This window comes from Mytilus edulis, chromosome 3 (genome assembly GCF_963676685.1).
Source record: "Mytilus edulis chromosome 3, xbMytEdul2.2, whole genome shotgun sequence".
Lineage (NCBI taxonomy): Eukaryota > Metazoa > Mollusca > Bivalvia > Mytilida > Mytilidae > Mytilus > Mytilus edulis.
The window spans coordinates 64,005,266-64,031,421 of record NC_092346.1 but is presented as its reverse complement, the minus strand read 5'-3'; the positions used below and the strand labels follow the sequence as shown (position 1 = coordinate 64,031,421).

Sequence of the window (26,156 nt, the reverse complement as noted above, 5' to 3'; positions counted from 1 at the left end):
AACCCTGGTGTAATAATTTGTTTTTAATATTTTTCAGTAAACTATAAATGAAGTATTATTAAGTCATAAATTACTAATAAATTTATTGAGCAATCAGATAGCCTGAAAAAGAGGTGTAATTATCATCGTCACTATAAACATTATTATTTTCACGTGACTTAATGGTAACTTGGTCTCCCTTTTGTAATTCTAATACCATGTTAATTGTTGCTTGAACATGTTGATTCCCTAATCCCCATCCTCCTGACATCTTCACATCATTGTACCAAAGGTGAACCACAAGTTTCTGGCCTTTGTGACTCATTACTGTGGTAGAGAATTGATAAACACCAGCCATTGGTGCAGTGAATATACCAGAACTGGGATTGTAGCCATTTTGTATATTGGTCACAACTTTGTCAAATTTAATGGTATCTTTTACTCCAAGTGATTGCAACTTTGTCAGAATAGCTGAAAAGGCAGGGGTTGTCTTTTTATTAAGACAGCAACATCCATTGTCTGAAAATATCAAAAGTCCATTGTTTATATATTTTTTGCTACATTTAAATTAGGTATTGATAATATTTGAATGTCTCATTAACATGTGAATGGTTAATTTTGCCATTAAATTGCTGTCCTATTGATACATACCCTATTGTTTTTTTTTCATTCTAACTTAATGGGTACCAGTGTCATGAAATTTAAAGTGAGATGACATATAATTTTCTGCTGAAAATTGCCATACCTAAAATTGATTAGTCTTAAAACAATTATTTTCAGGAATAAACAAAATTTATTTACAGAAAACAGTACCTGAATCATGCATATTAAATAAATGATTGAAATAAAGTATTACAACAGAGGCTAAAGATAGTAAAGGGAGGTTCAAAATCATAAGTCGAAAAACAAACAGTGCCATTACAAGTCAAGAAAAATAAAAGACAAACAATAGAATACAGCAACCAGAACATTATGATGTTATTAAGGTGGTACCCAACACTTTCACTAAAATTAATTTGGCTCGTTTAATTTTCATAAAATTTTGTCAAAGTAAAACAAAAATTTCAAAATTTCAAAAAATTTGAACCAACCATTTTGTCAGAAAAATTACACTGGTTATATAGTTTGACAAACACCAATTTTGATCATTTAGAAGCTTAAAGGGAAATTCCGCGATTTTTTACTTATCATCTAATTATGTTCATCTTAACATAAAAAACACATTTGCAAAGTTTTAAATTTATATTCCTTCTAATAACGGAGAAAATCAAGTATTTGTAACTTTTTTGGTTGAATTCTCGAGTGGGTCGTGACGTATTAGCCCGATTTATTGAATTCTGGGAAAAAATAAAATCTGTTTAACTCTTATAGCTTATCGACAATATACGTAATTAAAAGCGCACAGCTGACGAATGGTCGAAGTTATAAACCACAATATAAGAATGAACGAAAGTGAATATGCATATATATACCGTTTTGTATTGATTGAATTAAACTCCTATAAAATTATCTCTAGTAAATGTTTTTGAATAAATTTAATTAATTATTGTTGAGATTTTTTTCATAAAATATTTATTGAACATTTTTACTGATATTGAACTGAAAATATTTCAGTTCTATTTACCGTTATTGTTTTGATAATCATTTCAATGCAACTAATGTGTGAGCAGAGTGTGTATATTATTTTGTAAAGGTCACTGTATATTTCTCGGCTTGAGGTCAATTCGTTTACCTTGTAGCTATTTAGCCGCAGGTGTGAGTTCAAGCGTACACAGGTATAAATGTTGTTATTTGGAAAGGATAAATAGAAAGGATTAGAGTATATGCTGTCATGATGTTAATACACTAAGATTAAATACACGATGAGAATAAAGATACAATAATTAAATTGTGTAAATTAATTGAAAATAAAATTCAGATTCGTAATTCCGAAAGTGTATAAAAATAAAAGGAAACAATTTTTTATTACTTTCTTAGCGGCAATTGGCGTAAAGATTCAAATATGAAGCAAAAAATAGTAGTTTTAATCTTTAATAAAAACTAAATGCAATATTACCCAATTTGATATACCATTGTACATCTGTTTGATATCATTGACTTTACCGGAATTTCTTAACTTGTATTCAAATCTGGCTGTGTTTAAATGCTAATAAAACTATTGCAATTTTAAAGTTTTTAATTGACAAAAAAATACAACATACAACATGCATAATTTTTTTTTAGTTTCTTTTTAACATTTTATTCTTACATAATTAAATTCATTTGACAATCATTTACACGAACTTTTTGTGAAAAGAATACTAATTATCTAAGCTAAGGCATTATATCTTTTGAGGATTTTTGAGGATTTTTTTTAAAATTCTATGATAATAGTTGTGCAATGTTGAACATGATAGCCGTCATTAATCCAAATAAGTAATACAGTAGTTGTAATAAAAGTTATACTTTAGTCATGCATTACAGATATTGACGAATTTATAATAGTTCGTTCATACCTCGTTGTTCATGAAACAATCATTATTAGTATACATGTAAGTTTCCTGACGTATAAGAGCCATTGAGGATGAGCTCCAGAGAAATCAGACTAGTTGCGTTTCGTTCGTTTGTTTGTTGGGAAAGGAGAGGAAATGCAACCGCTTGTACAGATAAACGACAGAATTACCATACAAGCATTTATAGTCAACACAATCAGAAAGAGTTCCCATCGTTAGACGGGGAATATGAAGGCTTCCAAGAATGAACAAGTGACATGTCTAACTCTGAACAGTTAGAGAACAGACTATCGACATCGAACGCTTGTTCTTGATATTTGAAACTGTATGCATATATATACGTATACGTTTATGATATAGTGATGAGTTCTGACAAAAACTAAATTCCTTCATGGTTATATCTTGCCATACGTTTATATTGGTTTGTAAGGTGATTACTCAAAATCGTTATTTGAAAATCCTGTTTGTGAGATGTAGATTCATTTCAATACAGAAATTTCGTCTATATATTTCACAAGTGTATAACACGGAGAAGCTCTGAAGGTTCATTACTCCCATTTTGTTTGGGTGTGAACCATCGATGTTTACAGCAATATCAAGGAATAAGGTAATGATGGTAGAAAGAACTATGGGCGTCATGTGGCAAATATTACATGCATATCGGACAATGAGTTGTCAATCTGTATGAAAAGTTTTCCAATACAACCATATTATTGAGAAGGAATGTTTACATGCTATACTCTCGTACTAGTATTACAGGGTTCTTGTGGCGTTCACCTTAGACACACATCGTTTTAACGATGTTTAACAAAAGACAGAACCAATTTAATGTCATATATTTCCCTATTTTTTAAATATAACTAAAATTCTTTTATCTGACAAGAATATCCCTATTTAGCGAACAAGTAATTTATTCTTTTTTCGGTTATTGAATACCAAGAAAGAAAATAAATCCCGAAATTAATTTGAAACTTTGATACTCAAAAGTTTCCCAGCAAAATATTCACATCCCCTGGGGATAATTAGTGTTCGTCCAGTGGCATATATAACAATTGTGATGACGAATTCCTTCCTTTGTTTGAGAACAATCTTATTGAAATATAAATCTGTGATTTTCCTAGGTCCACAGCTTCAATGAACCAAAGCAAAAGTTATACATCGACCTGTATTTAAATCAAATTGGTTCTCTTCTTCTTTTGGTATACAACTGTAGTCTATCGACATTCGATGATTACATACTGTTGGCATACGTTGGCTAGTCTATTTACAACACTTTTACCCCTATTTATTCAAAATATATGTTTTTTTTCTTATGTTCAATGTATACACGTATATATTTTAAATTGCGCTATAGTTCCGTAACTTTATATCCAGTCGTATAAACGAATCGTCGGCAAGTGCGTACATTTTTTTAAATCAATATTTCTGGTCTGTTCCAATCTGTCCTTCACTATTGACAATGACTATATATTACATCAAGTTTCCCAAATTCACCCTTGGAAAAAATATTTAAATAGATTTTAATTTCATCAAATCTTATTTTTTGGGTATTATTTATATATTATGAATTATATTCTTTACACCAGAAATGTTATTTATAAACAAGCGTTTGAGTTTAGTAATGACAAGTAAGACAGAGTTGTATATTATACATCTGATAGTTCAAAATGGAAAGTTATAAGTTATAAGTTATCAGCCGTGTACACTGATCAATACCTGCAGAAGTGAAACGATGCATGAACTTGCAAGCCCGACAGGAAATCGCTTGAATACCTGGACGTGTCACCTCACACCCCTCACAATACCTTTGGAAGTAATACCTTTAGCCATGCTGGTGATCAGATAAGGGAAGATCAAAATATATTTGAAAAAAGTTTATTACTTTAAAGAATTATGAACAAATTAGATTTTCGAAAACAATTTTCACGGAACACTTATTTATGATTTCAACTTTGACTTTTCACCTAATTCCAATATCAACAGTTTAAAAACAACAGACCATGGTAATTTAAAAAAAGTAAGAATATTTTCCGTATCAAGTTAGTTAGTCGTATTAAACAACCGTACGATTGACAAGATATCGACACGCAATTACGACTACATCGGTTACTGTAGTTTTGTTTCTTTGTGGTTTATAGACATATCGTTTTTATTCATCGGGAAAGAAGACAAGATGGCGGATCTCGGAGAATTGATACTCTAAATTTAAAATCGATGGTGATCGCTTATCTAGCGGAATAAAACTTTAATATCTATGAATTTGAACATTTTTATACAGAATGAACATAATATCAATTTTTGATTTTTTTGCGAAGTTTCCCTTTAATATTCCTTTTACAACACAACATAATTAAAACGTTTAGCTGACTTTATAGAGTTATCTCCCTGTAGTGTTAGGAACCACCTTAACTCTTTTAAACTTAACTTTAAAAAATAAGGTTTAATTCATACCTGAGCCTTTCAGTTTCAACACCATTCCAATGAGGTCTCCTAGAAGGGAACTCCCTGAAAACAAAGAACAATTTAATTGATTGATATATATTTAAAATTTGATGATTAAAAGATTTGCATGCAAAAGTATGATTTTGTTATAAATGAGTATAATTATAATGATCCTTCTTTTAATAAATACTCTATTCCAATGTCTCAGGATTTCTTTTAACTAATAGTAATCCACTTAATAAAGTGATACATAATGATTTTTGGAAGTTGATATCCTGTCAGAATATATGAAACAAAATTGATAGTCCTTCAGTTTGATCAAAATCATTTTACCTGTTACAGTAATAATAACAATACTTTATTCAGAAGCAATACAGCTTATAGAATATACATTTTTACAATTCTTTTTAAATGCATCAGTGTAATATAAACTACAATAATTATACACAATACATGTATGGCAGAAAATGATAATAAATTCATATGATAAATAAGTAATACAACTACATATTACTATTTTTTTCAATATTAAACAAAAAATTACCTAAATTATTAAGTTCTTTCACGTTGTGAGCTGATAACAATTGTATAAGTTTAAAAGTGGATGGATATTGTCAATGATGTTTCTTACATCACTATATCTATTACATTCTAGAATAACATGGTATTCATCTTCTACAATATGTTATTGCACATAGAACATATACACAACAATTTTAATTATGATATATTATTATGTTTCACACTTACCAAGATTTGAGTTGCATGTCCCTTTCACCATCTCTCCGAACAAGATCAGTGCAAGGACAGGAATGCAGCATATCATCTTCATGGTGTCCTTTACTTTTTCGAAATTTTGTGATGAATTCAAGCAATTGGTAACATGTCAGTATGTACTGTCAAAGCATATTTATACATAGAAATTTCAGTACTACATTAACTAAGGTAGATAGAGTAATTAAATGTAATTTGATATATTTAATGTCTTTTGTCATGCAACACTACAGAAATTCTAGAACAGTGTTCAAATAACTTTTTCCAGGAATAATCCTATCTGCTGTTAACCCTTTCATGCCGAATGTATCCTTTTGGCACACCTGCACGCATGCCGAATGTATCCTTTTCGCACACCGGTGTAGATGCCGAATGCATCTTTAAGGATACATAGATTTCTATTTTTAGACGGTCACAGTGCAAACAGTTACTCTAGGAAGAACATTAAATTAGAATATACTACTATTAGTCAAATACCAACTAAAGAAATATGCAAAATCTCCCTTCAATCATAATTTTATCATTTAACTTTTGAAAACATTTTTTTACAAACAAAGGGTTCTACTGTAATATTGATTAGTTTGAGGCACAGACATTTCAAGATCTGTCTATTCACCAGAAAACATTACAAGTTACTAATTTAGAGCAAAGAACCTTATAATTTAGTTTGTAGTAAAGTTGGTCAGGATGCAAACTGTTTCTGTGCTTCAACTTAAAAACTAATTAACCAATCTTTTTTTTTATATTACTTCAAGTAATATGTAGCTTGTAATAACAGAGATGATTTTCATGTTTGAATGGTTTAACACTTGTCATCTTGGGTCCCTTTATAGCTTGCTGTTGGGTGTGAGCCAAGGCTCTGTGTTGAAGGCCGTACTTTGATCTATAATGGTTACTTTTACAAATTGTGACTTGGATGAAGAGTTGTCTCATTGGCCTTCATATCGCATCTTCTTATATCTATATATGAGGTTAATTTGAAGAAAAATTAGGTATAGGAATTATGGTCCTTGATTGATAGATAAATGGGACTTTTTGTCATTTCTGTATGATAACTATAGAACAATTAAACCAATTCTCAAATTTTAATTTGATTTTGCTGATGACAATATTGAAGTTGATCTTGGTTTTAACCAATTAATTGATTGATTGATTATTGTTGCTGTGAAATTAACTTTCAGCACACTTCGCTATATCATGGCCGTCAGTATTTATAAGTGGAGGAATTTAAATTTTTGGTTCACTTTTATCTTTTTATGTTCATTCTAAATTGGTTAAATCTTAATAAATCTATCAAGCTGAAATATATTCATGTTTATTGTAATTTTCAGACAAGGGGACCAGTCAGACAGTGTATATATCATACTAACAGGACGTCTGAGATCTGTTAGAACACATCATAATGGTAAAAAATCACTGGTGGCTGAGTATGGACGAGGAGAGCTGGTTGGCATTGTGGAAGTTCTGACAGACACTGCTAGAACAACCACTATAATGGCTGTTAGGTAAGAGGGTAGGGAACTGTAAACGAATGCCCAAAATATTGATTTGAAAAACTTTATAATTAGGTAGCAGTTAGGGTTGGTGATTTTGTTATGATTGGTAAAAAAACTTTATAATTAAGTAGAAGTTAGGATTGGTGTTTTCGTAATGATTGGTAAAAAAGAAATAAACCTTGAGGTGAAGTTGAAAGTTGATAGACACTACTTAATACCACACTGATGGCCATCAGCTTGTTATATACTTTTGAGTCAGACATTGCTATAGACTACTTGGATTGATTATCAAAAGTACTGATAAACTATGAACTACATAACTGTATAAGATATCAATTATCATAAACTCAAAAAAGCTGTTGCTACTCATTGTTAAATGTATGAGTTAACTTAATCTTGTGTCCAAAAGATATATTTTCAGTGTTTGTGTTAATGGCACCTTCAAATAGGACAAACATATTTTCTTCCTATTTATGATCTTTGAATACAAGTTTGATACAAGTCAGTACTTTCTTTTAGACATTATTCAAGTTTTAGAATAAAACACTGTGAGAAATATAAATCCCAATAGAGACGGTTTAATCTTTATTTCAATAGTTCAAGGTTATGCTTATTGAGACATACTATTTATTATAAAGTTCTTTATATGATACATGTACTAATTTCATTTTTACAGAGACACAGAATGTGCCCATTTGCCAGGCGATTTACTAAATCTAATTAAACGGAAGTACCCACAGATTGTAACAAGACTGATACATTTACTAGGACAGAGAATTCTTGGTCATATTGAAACAAGAGATGAAGTACACATGAGTAAGTTATGTACCTGGTGTATATGATAAATGAATGGCATATTACTCATTTACTAGTTTTCAATCCTAAATTGATTGCCAAAAGCAGTGACAGCACAGGAATACATTACCAGATATTTTTGGCATTTTTGCTCATTTTCTTGAAAACCTGAATTGAAAAAAAAATAAAAAATCTTTTGATATGAACATTGAGAGTGTCCTGATTGATAAAAGTCAACCAATGAATTGGAGATTAAACAAATTTTGCTATCTTAAGGGGGTACCCAACTCTTTTTGACTGAAATAGGTTTTGGCTTGTTAAATTTTCAAAAAAATGTGACCAAATATTTACCTTCACCTAGTGACAAAAATGTTAAAATTTTCAAGAATTTTTTACCGCAAAGTTTACTGGAATAATTTCATTGGATTGTTAGCAGTTTGACAAGCAATAATTTTGATCATTGAGAAGCTTGATTTCTATTAACTAATATTATGTGATTAAAACTTTAAGCTCACATTTCAAAGAATTAACTCCTTTAGATGTTCTGTACCCCTTAAAAGTGAATTGAATTGATTGTATACGAACTGACAATTGTTTTTCAGATCTTGACCATGTCTCAGGTATAGACAAGAAAGTATCAGTGGGTAATTTGTCTACAATAGCAGTATTAGGTTCCAACCAAGATGTGCCTTTAACTAGCTTTACCTTGGAATTACAGCATAGTCTACAAGCTATAGGTTAGTTCGGGCAAAGTATATGTAATCTGACATATTTTGGATCTTGATAAATTTTTGTAAGCATTTAGAACTCATGTTGCATCTAAATATAGATAAGTTATATGCACATACAGAATGTGGCAGGGTTAAACTACGTTGAAGGGGTTGACTCTCCCATAACCTGAGACAGTGGTGTAACAGTACACCATAAGAACAAAATATAAAGATCAGTTGAAAAGGGCTTACCTCATCAGCTGGATTCAAAGCAGAAATACATCTAACATAAACACAGAGTGGTACTTATACATACCCACAACAAAAAGACAGCTAGTTCAAAGCCAATAACAACTAAAGAAATACATCATTCAAGACTAAATGTATGTATGTAATAATAAGTATATTTATAATTAATTTGCAGGTCTTACAACCAGATTAACCAGTGATATCGTCAAACAAAACTTAGGAACTGGTGCTTTTGACAGGTAAATTTTGGGAATTATTTCTGATAAATAATTATAGCATTAGTTGAATAGCCAAAAGTATCATATGATGATCATAGTTTATGGCACTACATTTCATTGTAAATAGAGAACTCATAACAACAATTGTTTTCAATATACTTTTCCCGTATTGGTAGATGGTTTTATATAATGATACTCAGTCTGATTGCTAAGACCATTTAAATTACATGTTGATAAAATTATATCATTCATTTTGATATAATAGAAATATTGTTTATTTTCCAGTATAAATGAGTTCCGTCTGTTTAACTGGCTTGGTCAACAAGAAGACATGAACATCATTACGTTATATCAGTGTGACTATTCCATGACAAGGTGGACCAAACATTGTATCAGACAAGCTGACTGTATATTAATTGTAGGACTAGCCAAAAATGACCCTTCAGTAGGGGAGGTAATTATTGATAAGAAATATGCCAATTATAAAACAATTATCATTATATTATAACCAACTGCTATATTAGGATTATCTTGTCAGTTGGTCCATTCACCAATCAAATACTTCAGTCATACCTTTCTCAAACTCTGTATCCTTCGGGTCATTGTTCTCTTTTCTTAAGTTATTTTGCCAAATTAATAAGTACAAGAATCATGCAAATAAAAGAAATCAAGGATTATAAGCTCATCATCAGTAAACCAAAAGAAAAAAGAAGAGATATGATACTAATTTAAGAAGAGATATGATACTAATTTAAGAAGAGATATGATACTAATTTAAGAGTGAAAAATAGTGCACACAGAAAAGATGCAGTAATTGTAACCCTTAAAAATCTGGTCATGCACTAAATCACCCATGTAGATTTTCCAAAGTTTTCAGGTCTGTCATTTGGAAAGCATCATGAGGTATATTGATAATTACTGTTTTCAGGTAGAAAAACAGATGGAGAACATAGCAGTTAGAGCTCAGAAAGAGCTGGTTCTGTTACATGAAGAGGATGCAGAATCACCTAAAGGGACCATAGAATGGTTAAATGCTAGGGGATGGTGCTCCTCACATCATCATATCAGATGTCCTAAAAGGGTTCTAAAAAAACAAGCTGAAGTCAGAGTGGTAGGAATATTATCTTGCTTAGTTATAAAATTTGTCACTTATGTTACTAAATTATAGGATGTGCAAATAGGTCGGAAAGAACATACAAGAAAGTATTACATATTTTAAACAAAATAGTTCTTACACATAGCTGTATGTTTGTCAAAAGGGGATATATTTGGGTAGTTTTTGTATCAAATGAAAGCTTGGGGACTTGGGATCACTGTAGAACCCTTGTTGAAAGATTTATTCAAATAATAAAGAAGTTAATGAAATTATGATAGGAGGGCACATTTGGCCTGTTGTTCAGATTTGAAGTTCCTGTTTTTGTACTGTCAAACTTTCGGGAACCAGTACGCTCTAATATGCAATTAAAGGTATGTTGATTTTTTCAGCACAAGTCACGATAAGGTACAGTTTTGACAGGAAATAACTGCCACTTTTTTTAGCTCGAGATAAAGTAGCCATTAATGCTTGAAATTGCAGAATTTAACATAGAAATTAATGGGGCTATGAATTAGTGGTTTTATACCTTGAGCTCAATCAGACCAGCATTGAAATGTGGGTTATAAAGACACTCATTATATTCTTCTTGTTCCTGGTCGTTATTGAGTCAAATTTTACCTAAAGTCAGAAGGGGATGTGATGTGGTATATTGTAATAGAAGATTCTGTCAGATTTAATTGTTGATTACACATTATTTATTGGTACATCATACAGACATATACATGTACTGTTTATTAAGAATTTCATCCAGTCACAAAGTTGATGAAGAATAAAAATTGATCAACACAATAAAGACTTTATAGACAAAAATGAACTATGAATATATATATATATATATATACAAAGACACACCCGTGATATCGCGGGTCCGTGACTGCATTAAAGTATATAACTATGCCTAAGCCTTATTTTAGTAATTGGTATTGTCATCTGATAAAGTCATGTCGATTATAAGATACACAGTTTTCTCTGCTTTCAAATCTTTCTGTTTGAACCCGTCGACCTGGAACTTATCAATTATTGGAAATATTAATTATTTAGAAAACAAAAGGTCCAGGCTATCCAGGAATGGGGTATTTTTTAATCAACAGCATTGTCCTATATTAGTTATCTTAGAAAGTCTTGCTGATTGCTGAATAAAGCTACAATAGTGAACAATTTGACAATGATTGAATTTAGTAGTGTCAGCCCTTTGATTATGACCCGTGTATATAGCAAAATCCTAAATACACCGTTTGGTAGTGCGCCTGTCAAATGCGGAACGTACAGATAAGGTAATAGCTAACAGGTGAATATACTATATGTATCGGTATTGGATTAGACCTGGAACTTGTTGATTATTGGCAATATTAATTATGTGGAAAACAAAAGGGTCTGGAGTGGTGTAATTTTTAATATACACCATTGTCCTATATTAGTTATATATAGAGTTGAATTCTTTGATTTGTCGTTTTTACCCGATGACGGCTGACAAATTGGACCTCGTAATTTTAGTATTATAGATGAATCAGATAAAGTCAGATAAAGTTACACACTATGTATTTTCAGGTTGAAAGTTATGAGAGGGTTTATCAAACAAAGCCTGATAGATTGTCAGATTTTTCACGTCTTGCCAGATTTTTGACTGGGACATCTGTTGGCTTGGTATTAGGTGGTGGAGGTGCAAGGTAATTTACTAGAATCTAATTTGAGATTGATCTTGGATATCTTCCAAAAGTGCGAGACTCTGTCTTTATTAATTTTATAATCAGTTACATATGTTGAGGAAAAGATCATTCTATCTGAACCAATCATTCTGTTCTATATCAAACCAACTCCAATTTAGAAGTATTTCATCACAATGTAGTTTGGACTTCATCAATCATGTACTAACAAATTCATTTGGCTTACTCTAGGAAGAACTTGTCTTATAACCTGACTGTTAGATTCATAATATATAAACAACCAACATGGCTCTAACACATTGCTTATCCAACAAACAGCTTAATTAAGAGCAAGTGGTAAAAAAAAAAAAACATGTGAATGAACATCATGAAATTTAAAAAAAAAATCATGTTTAATGTCTGCAGACCTACAGTCAAATTATATAATAAACAAAATTTAACAGTTGAGGCTTTTTCTTTCAGAGGCCTTTCACATATAGGAATTGTCAAGGCCTTACTGGAGGCTGAAGTCCCAATAGATATGGTAGGGGGGACCAGTATGGGCTCCTTTGTAGGTGCTGTATGGTGTGAAGATAGAAATATAACCAGATTTACACAGAGATGTAGAGAATGGTCCATGGTTTGTATAATATTAAGTCTAACTATGGGAAATAATCCTGTGTTTTTGGCATGAAAAGAATGCAAAGGACTTCATCAGGATTTTATTTTTATTTTTATTCAAAACCAAGTTTGTTGTAGTTTGGCTTGAAAATCAGTGCTTTTGTATATTCATTATAACTCAAATTTATTTCACCTCCATTTTACCTATATAAAATGATAATATAGGTACGATTGTGATTTTCAGATCAAAATAAGTATACCCGTAACATCATTTTATTCATTCATTATTATCAGTATTAGAAAGTGAAACTGATTGATTGATTGGTTGATTGGTGTTATAGCACTATTGGTTACTTTGTGGTGGTCAGTTTTTATTGTTAGGAGTAGCCGAAGTTCCAAGAGAGAACCCCTGACCTTCAGCAGGAAAACTTACAATCCAAGTCAATTAAGATTGGAGTCAAGCATACCTGCCATGTGCATTATTAAAACTCACAACCTCATTGTCAACAGGCTAATGATTCATTTATTGCACTACCTAGTCCACTCTGTCACAGATGCCTTTTTAGAAGTATTTGTAGCAATAAAAATCAAATTTTCTTTACCTATTACAAATATAAGGTTTTTGCAACCATGAATATTGAATTGTAAACCATTGTTATTTTGCAGGACATGACTTCAATATGGCAGAAAGTATTAGATCTGACTTATCCTATTACCTCAATGTTTACAGGTATATAATCATATAGAAAAGTGTTAAAATTATATATAGATTTAAGACGATGTGGTATGAGTACCAATGAGAGCACTCTCAATCCAAGTCACAATTTATAAAAGTAAACCATTATAGGTCAAAGTATGGTCTTTAACACGGAGCCTTGGCGCACACCAAACAGCAAGCTATAAAAGGCCCATAAATTACTAGTGTTAAACCATTCAAACGGGAAAACGAACGGTCTAATCTATATAAAAACAGAAAAACGAGAAACATTTATGAACCAAATTAACAAATGAAAACCACTGAACATCAGGTTCCTGACTTAGGACAGATGCAAACAATTGCAGAAGGTTTAAACGTTTTTAATAGGTGCCACTCTTCTCCCAACCTACTTTTAAGTTTGCCTGTTTTATTAATAAGATGAGGACAAGTAAAACTTTTAATTTAAGAAACAAAAGAAACAGTACAAATGGTGTGATTTGGGATCAAAATGGTTTTAAATAAGAAATGTACTCCTTGTTTCTCAAATTCACACTGCAAAATGTTCAATGTATATATTCAATAATATATTGGTTTATTTTTTTCTCTCTGAATTTTTTTTGTTACTTGAAATGACAAAAATGATAGAATGGCATACAGATATAAGATCATTTGACTCACACATGCTGAAAATTAACAGCATAATAATTGCCAAAATATATAGTCACCCAGGAGATGGTTTTTTAGCTCACCTGGCCCGAAGAACAAGTGAGCTTTTCTCATCACTTTGCGTGCGTCCAGCGTCGTTACCTTTTACAAAAATCTTCGCCTCTGAAACTACTTGGCCAAATTAAACCAAACTTGGCCACAATCATCATTGGAGTATCTAGTTTAAAAGATGTGTCCAGCCAACTAACCAAGATGGCCACCATGGCTAAAAATAGAACATAGGGGCAAAATGTAGATTTTGGCTTATATCTCTGAAACCAAAGCATTTAGAGCAAATCTAACATGTGTAAAATTGTTATTAGGTCAGGATCTATTTGATGTGAAATTTTCAGATGAATCAAAGCACCTGTTGTTGGGTTGCTGCCCTTAAATTGGTAATTTTCAGGAAATTTTGTCGTTTTTGGTTATTATCTTGAATATTATTATAGATAGAGATAAATTGTAAACAGCAATAGTATTCAGCAAAGTAAGATCTACAAATAAGGCAAATGACATAAATGGTCAGTTGACCCCTTCAGGAGTTATTGCCCTTTATAGTCAATTTTTAACAATTTTTCTTAAATTTTTATAATCTTACAAAAATCTTCTCCTCTGAAACTACTAAGACAAAATGTAACCAAACTTGTCCACAGTCATCATAAGAGTATCTAGTTTAAAAAATGTGTCAGATGACCCTGTCTGCGAACCAAGATGGCCGACATGGCTAAAATAGTACACAGGGTTAAATACAGTTTTTGTCGAGCCTGCAACTTTTGTTGCAGAAAGCTCGAAATAGGGATAGTGATCTGGCGGCGGCTACGGCGGCGGCGGCAGCGGTGTTAGCTAACTTCTTAAAAGCTTTATATTTTAGAAGGTGGAAGACCTGGATGCTTCATACTTTGTATATAGATGCCTCATGTTACGAAGTTTCCGTCAGTCACATGTCCAATGTCCTTGACCTCATTTTCATGGATCAGTGACCACTTGAAAAAAAAGTTCAAATTTTTTGTAATGTTGAATTCTCTCTTATTATAAGTAATAGGATAACTATATTTTATATGTGCGTACCTTGCAAGGTCCTCATGTCTGTCAGACAGTTTTCACCCGACCTCGACCTCATTTCATGGATCAGTGAACAAGGTTAAGTTTTGGTGGTCAAGTCCATATCTCAGATACTATAAGCAATAGGGCTAGTATATTCGGTGTATGGAAGGACTGTAAGGTGTACATGTCCAACTGGCAGGTGTCATCTGACCTTGACCTCATTTTCATGGTTCAGTGGTTATAGTTAAATTTTTGTGTTTTGGTCTGTTTTTCTCATACTATATGCAATAGGTCTACTATATTTGTTGTATGGAATGATTGTAAGATGTACATGTCTAGCGGGCAGATGTCATGTGACCTTGACCTCATTTTCATGGTTCAGTGGTCAATGTTAAGTTTTTGAGTTTTGGTCTTTTTATCTAATACTATATGCTATAGGTCAACTATATTTGGTGTATGGAAATATTTTATGATCTTTATGTCAGTCGCGCAGGTTTTATTTGACCGTGACCTCATTTTCACGGTTCATTGCACTGTGTTAAGTTTTTGTGTTTTGGTCTATTTTTCTTAAACTATAAGTAATAGGTCAACTATATATGTTGTATAGAAGCATTGCTAGCTGTACATGTCTGCCTGGCATGGTTCATCTGACCTTGACCTCATTTTCAAGGTTCATTGGTCTTTGTTTAGTTATCTTGGTTAATGTTAAGTTTATGTGACAGTTGTTATAAAGCTTAACTTTATACTTAGGACTATCAACATAATATCAATGATTAGTATAGAAGGCGAGACATTTCAGCGTGTGCACTTTTGTTGGTTTATATCTCTGTAACTGAAGCATTTAGAGCAAATCTGACCGGTGGCAAAAAAATTATCAGATTTAGATATATCTATCCTGAAATTTTCAGACAAATCCGACAACTAGTTGTGGGGTTGCTGCCCCTGAGTTAGTAATTTTATGGAAATTTTGCAGTTTTTTGCTATTATCTTAGAAATTATTATAGTATCTAATGATATCTTATACTAAAAATTATGATTTTAATCTTTATTACATGATTTCCAAAGCATCAGTACATTTACAGGTGAGTGACACAGGCTCTTTAGAGCCTCTCGTTTTGTTATCTTCTTGTTGATAGCAGCCTAAGCGTTCATGAAATGAACCCCTTTGGTTTTTAGTTTTATTTCGGTAACTTTTTAGTTGAAAGGTTTCACATAAGATATTGTATGCTGCATTTATGGAATATCACTTACAGATAAAGACAATGTATTGCTGATAAGTTATCAATTAGCTCTGAATAATATAAAGAACTAATAATGAAATAGTTTTTGTTAATGTGTATGTGTTTTACTTTACCTTAGGTCAATCCTTTAATGTGACATTAGAGAAAACCTTCAAAGACCGACAAATAGAAGATTTATGGATTCCATACTTCTGTATTACTACTGATATTACAAGTTCTTCAATGAGAATACATACTCATGGTAAGATTAACCCTTGGTTTTCATATGAACCATTATTTATCTTCATTACAATTAGCCTATAGATATAAAAATGTCACAGAAACTAAAGTCATAATAGTAATGAAAATAAAAGAGTAATTTATTAAATTTAAGTTTTGAATGTTTAAATGTTAGATTTTCATTTTGAAGGTCATATGAGCTTTTTGAACCACTTAAACATCGGTCTTCAGTGGTGTCATCTGTAGCATGTTGTCTGAACGTCATTGTTACTATACTATTTAACTTTTTTTAAAAATCTTCTCTGAAGAAACTACTGGGCCAAATGTTTTAAACTTAAGCTTTATGTTCCTAGGTATCTAGTTTAAAAAATTGTATTTCTGGATTTGATCCATCAATAAAACATGGCCACTGTTTCTATAAATAGAACAAAGTTGTAAGATGCCATTTTAGGCTTATATCAAAGTAATGAGACCAAATCTGATTGGTGTAAAATGAACAATAGGTCAAGTTCTTTCCCTGTGACCCATTTTAAAATTATTACCCTTGACATGTCAATATTTGATATTTGAAATAAAGTTTTAGGGCTTATTTTCCATGCACTCATGGCATAGTCATTTTGCCAAATTGCAACTCAAAGTTCTTGGACATTCTTCTTCTCACTTTACACATGCAAATTTCATTAGCAATTTGTCCCTGTCAGTGTTTCACTGTTTGTGTATATGCTATTTTGATGATATAAAAAAGAAGATGTGGTATGATTACCAATGAGACAACTCTCCACAAGAGACCAAATGACACAGATATTAACAACTATAGGTCACCATACAATTTTTAACAATGAACAAAGCCTATACTGCATAATTGGTTATAAAAGGACCCCGAAATGACAATGTAAAACAATTCAAACGAGACAACTAACAGCCTAATTTGTGTCCAAAAGTTGAACGAAAAACAAATATGTAACACATAAGCAAACGACAACCACTGAATTACAGGCTCCAGATTTGGTACAGGTACATACATTCAGAATTTGGCAGTGTTAAACATGTTAGGGGGTTTCCACCCCTCCCCCTAACCTGAGACAGTGGTGTAACATTACGACATAAGAACGAACTATGAAAATCAGTTGAAAAGGCTTTACTCATTAGATGGATAAAAATACAAATAATACAAATACAATTGGACGTGGCCGGATAATTGTACATCCCAACAACAAAAAGACACTAAGTACAGATCTGTGAGTACTCACAGTTACTGACAGCTAGTTCAAAGCCCCTAACAACTGATAAAAAAATCATGCATCTAAGACTAAATTATCAATCCGTACACATCCAACATCCAATGGATTTAGAGTAAAGATGTCATAAGCAGTCAGAGAAAAACATGACCTTGTGCAATGCCAAGATGCCTTTATCAAATTCAGACCGGTTTTGAATGTGATGGGCAGAGATTAACAAGTATTAATTTTGCTGTAATATTTCAGGGAGTTTGTGGAGATATGTGAGAGCTAGTATGTCACTGTCTGGATATTTGCCACCATTGTGTGATCCTATAGATGCTCATTACTTACTTGATGGAGGATATGTCAATAACTTGCCTGGTTTGTTGTATCTTTATTTAATATATGAATTATAAAAAGATCTTTAATTGTGTGTTATTGCAAGCACATTCAATAGTTTCTTTCTTAAAAACTTTTTTCTACATTTACAAGATTTTTTTGCATTTTACAGCAAATGAATATTGTCTAAACAAAACAATATCTGTAATTTATTGGACATTAAAGGACATTTTGGATAACTTTCTTTGAGAACACTTCCAACAAAATAAAAGAATCATTTATAAGCATTTTCAAAGAAGATAGCTTTTGTCTCTTTATTGTGAATAATTTAATCATCAATTTTGTTTTTTTATCAAACAGCTGATGTTATGAAACAGTTAGGAGCCAACTCTATATTTGCTGTAGATGTTGGTAGTCGAGATTCCACAGAGTCTTATAACTATGGAGATAAAATCTCTGGTTTCTGGTTACTGGCTAACAAATGGAGTCCTTGGTCAGAAACAGTTAAGGTATATAACTTGACTTCCTTAATTATCAACAATTAACGAATATTAATCCACTATGATACTAGTATTCTTAAATATTTTAAGATCCTTTTCATAATTTTCAAAAAAACTATCATAGGTCAAGTAAAAGACAATTTAGGACTGAAAGTCATAGGACAAAAAGTGACAGAGCAAAATGTAACATCAGTTTTGAGATTATTTTGTCCTGTGACTTTCATCTAACAACTCTAACATCATTGTGGTATTAAAGATATACTTTTTTTCTTGTAAAGGTACCTGATATGGCAGAAATCCAGTCCCGCTTAGCCTATGTATCATGTGTACGTCAGTTGGACCATGTTAAAAACAGTGACTATTGTGAATACATAAGACCACCAATAGATAAATATGGAACACTGCAGTTTGGAAGCTTTGATGAAATAGCTGTAAGAAATTAGTCACAAAATTGAGTCACAAAATCACATAATCACAAACAAATGTATAAGGTTCTGAAAACAACACAAAAAATCCAGCTGATATAAATATTTCTACTGTATTTTAATGTACCAACTCTGTTGCTTAAAATAAATCTTTGGATTTATCGTGTTGGGCTTCTAGAAAAAAAAGACAAAAAAGTATAAGAAGGGTTTCTATAAAAAAAATGATATAACATACAACAGAAATAGCTAATGAATGCAATCTTTATGTTCATTGATTGTTGATAGTTTACAGTTCAGTGGCAAATACTTCATGCATGTCCAGGACAAGAACAAATTAACAGTCTATATACAGAGGACAAAATAAGAGTAAAAGTTTAGAATTGTGTGACAGAAAAATATCACTCAACAACCCAATAATTCTAGGAGTTGAGATATTTATTTCCCCCTTTTTTTTGCTATTTTGGTGGCATAAAGTTTTTTTTATCTGTTCTCTGCAAAATAATGTAAATAGTGTGAAAATTACTAATGAGAACATTTATAAAATGTAAACAAAAACAAGACATTTCATGTTCTTTTAGGATATTGGAATGGTGATTATCATAAAACAAAAATGGATTTAAAAAAAAAAATCAGATATTTTTATTAAAAAAAATTAGGCATTTTAATTTTCCAAATGTTTCATTATTTTTGTGAAATGAGATCACTAATTAATCCTTATAAGAATATTTATTCTCTCATGAATCTGATAAAAAAAAATATTAGACCATAGGAATTGAACAAATATTTTTTTATTGACTGATTGTTTTAAATGTGTATTATCTTTATTATTTGAATCACCTTTTTTAAATAAAAAAGAAATAACAAAATTGTTGTTTTAATAAATATAATAAACAATAGTTGAATTTTACTTAAATGAAACTATTATCAGTAATTTAAATGTTTATTTAGTTAATCATAAGTTAACTTTTTACCTGACCAGGTGGTCAGTAGGTGTCAAAATTGAAAGTCTTCAAGGAATACACCAAATTTACCTGTAAACTTAATCCCTATACAAAAAGGTGTTAAGAAAGGATGCCACTTTCATGGACTTTGTATATTGCAATTTCCCAGATTAAGAAAATGGTCCTTAGACATTATATATTGTCATTACACAAGGCAATAAAACTATTGTTTTATAAAATCCTGTCTTTTGTTCTTTTTGAAATTGTTGACGTCGTATATTGTAAATATTTGGATGTCTCAGCTGATGTGGAGGATGTGAAGATATATAAAGACTTTTGCACATTACCAGATATATTCAAATGCATTTTGAAGATAGTCAAGTCAACAAGTTATATTCCTAAACAGATCAAAGAGAAAATTAAGGTAGGTTTTATCATTTTATTTAAAGAAGGCTACAATCAATTAATATTAAGTTTTTATGCCATATTTTTTTTCTGTATAGAATAATTTAAAAAAAAAAAAGGTAAATTTAATTTTTCTACAAATTGACTTTAAGCAAAACTTTTGTCAATTTGTCATATAATGTAGGTCTCAATGATCAAAGCATTGTACTGTCTAAGGAATTTCAGTTGGGTATTTTATTTTATTGTCAAATTTTCTATTTTTTTAAAGACTTTTCTATATCTCAATTTTAAATATTAATTTATCGTAGCTATACAGTTATATATTACTCATATTAGATGAAATATTTGTGTGGTAAACTGACAAAAAGTTGCAGGACAAAATGTTTAAAATTAATTGGACAAAAAGTCACATTCAAATATCAAAGAGAGATTTTTTTGAATTTTTTTATATTATTTTTATTTGATCAATATATTTGACAGTTTAGGAAATTATTAAATGATTATCGTTAAAAATTAGATAACACAAATGATATATTTCTAGGCAATAAGAAGCCAATTTGACAGCTTGTTTTCTTTACAATTGTTGGATAATAATTAAAAAAAATAAAATTTCACAAGTTATTTTATATATCATAGTCAAAAGAAAAATGAAAAAAATATTTTGAAAGTAATTGATTTGTTTATCAAAGAAAATATTATCTCTTAAAGTTATGACCTTTTGTCCTGTGACCTTTTTGTCCTACAAAACAGAATTCTTCTCTTAAAGAGGCAATAACATTTTGAAGGTGCTTCATTAGGTTTATTTCTAGTTATCTTGCTTAATATCATTTTGACAATTTTACTGTACAGACCAACAGTAACTCTAATTCTAAGATTTGACAGTTTCTTTCCTAGATATTAAGAAAGTTCTTTTACTTAAGCAATGACTAAAATGCCCTGAACATTTTTTTTTAATTTGAAGTACAACTTTGGGGGTGTTACTTAACTTCCCTTGAGATACATTTTAGGACAAAATTTAAAGAAAATTTATTTTTGCCGTTATTTATTTCTCTGTTGATATTGTGATTTTTGTTGCTTCAGAATTTAATGGCAAGGGTTAGAATTTGCATATATTATCGTTTATGCTTAAAATATTGTTTATAATTCATCATTAAATTTTTGCTAGATATCTTTAAAGTATTATCAAACTGTGAACCATGGAAATGAAATAATGTGCCAAGAATTTGATTTTCCAACCCTTCAGCTGGTTTATGAAAAAGAGTCACTTTGGTTAAGAGAAATGAAAATATATAGGGGACCTTTGAGTTTAGAAAAAAGTTTTGACCAATAACTGATAAAATTTATTTGCTTGTTAGGAACTATTAATTTACTTGTTGAATGCAGCAGTTTGTACTATATTGGATTTGCGACTTCTATAAGCCAAATAATTATGATTGTTAACAATGAAAGTTTTAGTACAAATAAATTATGATCTGTAAGTTATTTTCATGTAAATGAATTATGAAGTAAACAAGGATTGTATAGTAAGAAAGTAAAGAAGAATAGTCTTTTTATAGTAGTATATAGAATATTAAAGCAAATTTGATTACGTCTTGTAACATTCTATCCAAACAAAATAAACACTACTGTATGTGTATGGTTCCCAGATATCACCAAATTAAGATTTTCCCATATGCTTTTATATAAATGTGTTTTTGTATGTTGGTTAAACTTAAAATTTGGATAATCTTTTGATATTTTAGATAAATAAACTATTCTTTGTACAAATAAAAACATAAAAAAGAGACAAAAAATTTGTATACAGAAAGCTTTCAGAATGAAATTATGGGAAATTGGGAAATTTATTTCTATTTTATCATTAATTAAGATGGCCTATCTATTGATCTATGTGTCTGTTGATCGGTTTACTTGTTTCTCCATTCTTCTGTCCACACCATCAAAGATTCTCAATTGCCTAATGGCATAGTACAATTCTCATTTTATTTCTTGAATCATATAAAATTAATCTGGTAGAAACAGAATAAATCATCTTGTAGCCAAAACTCATCAACTTTATTTCTATGAATTTTCCTACAAATGCAATTGTGCATTTCCTGTTTTCTTTATTTGTTCATTACGCTGCTGTATAAAAACTGTAGATGTTGATAAGTCTACATAAGGGGGTAGACATATATATCCACAACTCCTCACTTTATCCATATCTTCTTGTATCGGTAGATCTTCTTTGCATCCACAGTATCCTATAACACTGGTTGAACATAATTAAATTCAATAGAATATATTTTACAAAGTACTATCTTGCACCTGCTGTTTTATTTATGAACATAGTTATTCCTAGGAATTCATATACAAAATAATTGAGGACCATACCACATTTTCTTGTTTATATTGTCCCACAATGACGAAATAACAAACTGTTATTCCACCTCCCTGTTCATCATTGTTCATTATAGTATTTCAATTATCAAAAATGGAAAATGTAGATTGACAAAAATATATATTCTGAAGTCCATGATACAAAAAGCTTCTACATCATTCTAAAAAGGTCAAAAATATTACTACAAATATTTGATTTGAATGTAAAATACACTGATCAGAATTTAAATAATACCAATACAATGTATATCTCTTTAGTTTGAAACAAAATTATAGTTTCTTTGACTGCAAAGCAATTGTTTAGAAATATTAATTAAAAATGTATGTCCCAAAGTTAGTTTCCATTTTCTACCTTTAGTTTGCCTCAACCAAATGTTATGAAACTTATACACAATACTTATTACCAGAAAACCAAGATCAAGTTTGAATTTTGGTATTGGACTCTATAAGTGTTCTAGAGTTATGCCCCTTTTTAAAAGTGAAAAATTGCTGAACTTTACTTTTCCTCATCCAAATGCTATGAAAATTATACACCATGCTTATAACCCCAAAACACAGATCAAATTTGATTTTGATAGTGTCACTTTATCTGATTAAGTTTTATGCCCCTTTATAAATGGAAAAATTGCTGAATTTTTCATACTTTTCTCTAACCTAAGTTTACCTTAAGCAAATGTTATGAAACTTATGCACAATACTTATTACTACAAAACACAGACAAAGTACAAATTTGGGTGGTGTCACTTATACTGTTCTTCAGTTATGTCCCTTTCTAACTTTATATGATATGCAAGTTGTGATGTCATCTGTGTCCCATGGACACATTCCCCATTTGTTTGATTTATTTCAACTTTGCCAAATAAGGGGAATTAACTCAGATAATATAACCTCTGCAAAGCAATTTGTTATGAACATTAAAATAAGATAAGTATCTATTTTGCTTTATGGTAGAAAAAGTTGGTTTTTTTTAATTTTATTTTAGATGGAACACTATCAGAGTTATTTTATCATATTTTATCATTTATATTTCTTTCTATCTCACAAAATTTGTTTTTTCATGCTTACTTCTTCAATCTGGCAATTTTACAAAGCCCTTAGCTTGAAAAAAACTATACATTTTTTTTGATATTTTTAAATAATGCATGATATAAAACTACACTTTGGCAAATTTAAAAAAAAAAACTGTTGATTTTAATTTATACCCATCAACCTCAACAATTGTATCATGCAACTGCCCCTCACCCATTATTGTGTTGCAGGGGACATAGAAATACTGGGCGTCTGTCTGTCCCATCTTGTTAGTGCTCTCACATGTCTAATTTTAACCAGATTGTTACAAAACTTATACCAAGGGTTTATATCAGCAATGACTTAAACAAGAAAAAAAATCAGTGCTGATCAATTAGTTTTATAAGCACTGTGCCCATTCCAGACATTAAGTATAAAGAAAATTGCATGTTAGGGCTCTCATTTCTACAATATTAGTCAGAATTTTTATGAAACTCATATCATAGGTTTATATCAGCTATGTGTCTGATGAGTTAGAAAATTAGTGCAGATCAAATATTTTTGAAAAGAGTTATGTCCCATTGAAGTATTAATTTTAAGGAAAATTGCTTTGTGAGCCCTCTAATGTGTACAATTATTGGCAGATTTTTATAGAGTTTATATCATCAATGTTTTTGACGAGGTTGAAAATCAGTGCAGATTTATTTGTTATAAAAAAAGTTGTGCACTTTGGAAATATTGATTGTATGGAAAATTGTCTTGTTTGCTCTCTCATGTGTACAATTCTTGTCAGATTTAATGAAATTTATATTATAGATTTATATCAGCAATGTCTTTAACACCTTCAATAATCAGTGTTAATGAAATATTTTATGCTGCTTGTAAAAAATTAATTATAATATAAATCGCATTGCATTTGCTCTGAAACCTTCATTTCCAAAAGATATTGATAAATTGTTTTAAAAAGATGTTTTATTTTGGAATTGTGGAATTAGTGTTGTCTCCATTTGCCATTGCTTATTAGACTGGGTAGAAATTGTGAATAAGGGGAATTCAGATTTTTAAAAAAAAATATATTGAAAAACTTTTTAAACATAAGGTAATTTATAGACCAGGATTTCAGTTGACTGGATTTTTACAGATCAGTTTCTGTAGCTAAATAAATTACCCAAAATAAAAGTTCAGGCGTCTGTGTCACTGTGTGTCCATTAGTGTGTCTTTCCATCTGGTTTTCAAGGGTTCTAACAAATCTTGATAGGTTTTTATGAACTCTTTCAAAGAATTTAAATCAATTGCATGGACATTTAAAAAAATCAGTGATGAACAATGAATTTTAAAAGGAGTTATGCTTCTTGGAAATGTCCATGATATTGAAAATTTAATAAGTGCCTTCAAGCTCATATTTCTCGTGTGAGTTTACTGAAGCGATATCAACGGTTTTTATTGGCAATGTTTGAAACAAGTAAAAGAATCAGTACTGATCAATTAATTTACAGCTGTAATGTTGCTTTTAATGTGATTTGTTTTAAATTGCATTTGTAGGGGTTTTCAAGTTTGCATATCTTGAAAGATATATTTAAGATATTTATGTTAAAGGTCTATATTAGTTATTTTAATTGACTTTGCAAAACAGCGCTGATCATCTATTTTGTTAGGAATTATCTCAATATATTTTGTACATGGCATTTGGTATGCAGTTGTTTAAGCTTTGGCACATGTTATTTCTATGGAGATCATTTAGCACCCCACCGCATAGTTATGGTCTATTGTCTTTAAAACCATTTCATAGTTTACATGTTACAAGTTTGTTATTAGGTCAGTTAAATGGGAACTACTTATGATAGTCAATATGTTTTAACCCAAATTTCATTGTCAACTGAATATAGAAATTTTTTTGTGCCAGTGGTGCATCTGTGTACTATAAACACATTCTTGTCTTAAAAGAGTAATGCCCCTTGGAAATAATAAATGTATGGAAAATGGCCTCATAAGCGAGGTACAATTATTTCCATATGTGTTGTATAAAATGTTTTCTATAGAATGATATCAGCAATATCTCTGACCAATTCTATAATGGTGGCAGATCAATTTTTTATGGAGAGTAATGCTCTTTGCAAATAAAAAAGTATGGAAAATGGCCTCATTGGTGCTTTCACTGCAACAATTCTTGCCAGACTTTTATAAAACTATACTACAGGTAAATATCAGCAATATCTTTAACAAGTTTTACAATGGAGGCTGATCAACTTTTTTTTAAAAGAGTTATGCCCCTTTGAAATATTGAATTTATGGAAAGTGGCCTTGTTAGCACTCTCATGGGTACAATTCTTGCCAGATTTTTATAAGACATATAAATAGGTTAATATCAGCAATATCTCAAACAAAATCTTTAAGGATGGCCTAATGACATTTTTAAAAGAACTATGCGCTTGGAAATATTAAATTGTTTGAAACTGGCCTCAATAGCAGTACCACAGATAATATTCCTTCCAGATATTGTAAAAACTTATACTATAGGTCA

At 30.6% G+C, this 26,156-nt stretch overlaps 2 protein-coding genes across 5 annotated transcripts in view; one reads left to right on the top strand and one right to left on the bottom strand.

Moving 5' to 3' along the window:
- Positions 1-26,156, top strand: part of LOC139514432 (patatin-like phospholipase domain-containing protein 7) — a 95,819-nt gene that overhangs the window by 35,945 nt on the left and 33,718 nt on the right. For all 4 annotated transcript variants that reach the window (XM_071303704.1, XM_071303703.1, XM_071303707.1 and 1 more), the window contains 13 exons: positions 7,019-7,192; positions 7,860-7,999; positions 8,581-8,715; positions 9,113-9,176; positions 9,441-9,609; positions 10,084-10,266; positions 11,800-11,918; positions 12,378-12,534; positions 13,182-13,245; positions 16,321-16,443; positions 17,906-18,022; positions 18,341-18,489; positions 18,759-18,911. In XM_071303704.1, coding sequence (XP_071159805.1) covers positions 7,019-7,192; positions 7,860-7,999; positions 8,581-8,715; positions 9,113-9,176; positions 9,441-9,609; positions 10,084-10,266; positions 11,800-11,918; positions 12,378-12,534; positions 13,182-13,245; positions 16,321-16,443; positions 17,906-18,022; positions 18,341-18,489; positions 18,759-18,911 — 1,747 coding nt within the window. The remainder of the gene's footprint in view (positions 1-7,018; positions 7,193-7,859; positions 8,000-8,580; positions 8,716-9,112; positions 9,177-9,440; positions 9,610-10,083; positions 10,267-11,799; positions 11,919-12,377; positions 12,535-13,181; positions 13,246-16,320; positions 16,444-17,905; positions 18,023-18,340; positions 18,490-18,758; positions 18,912-26,156) is intronic.
- Positions 67-5,792, bottom strand: LOC139514440 (collagen alpha-2(VIII) chain-like). Its single transcript, XM_071303721.1, has 3 exons — positions 5,664-5,792; positions 4,923-4,976; positions 67-498 (listed from the first exon to the last, which is right to left on the bottom strand). Exons 1-3 carry the CDS (start codon positions 5,743-5,745, stop codon positions 83-85), a joined length of 552 nt encoding a protein of 183 aa, XP_071159822.1. The 5' UTR covers positions 5,746-5,792; the 3' UTR covers positions 67-82.

Coding starts and splice junctions, on each gene's coding strand:
- LOC139514440 (XM_071303721.1), bottom strand. CDS start 5,745: ATGAAGATGATATGCTGCATTCCTGTCCTTGCACTGATCTTGTTCGGA. Junction 4,977..5,663: donor GACATGCAACTCAAATCTTG/GTAAGTGTGAAA, acceptor CTTTGTTTTCAG/GGAGTTCCCTTCTAGGAGAC. Junction 499..4,922: donor GTTGAAACTGAAAGGCTCAG/GTATGAATTAAA, acceptor TGATATTTTCAG/ACAATGGATGTTGCTGTCTT.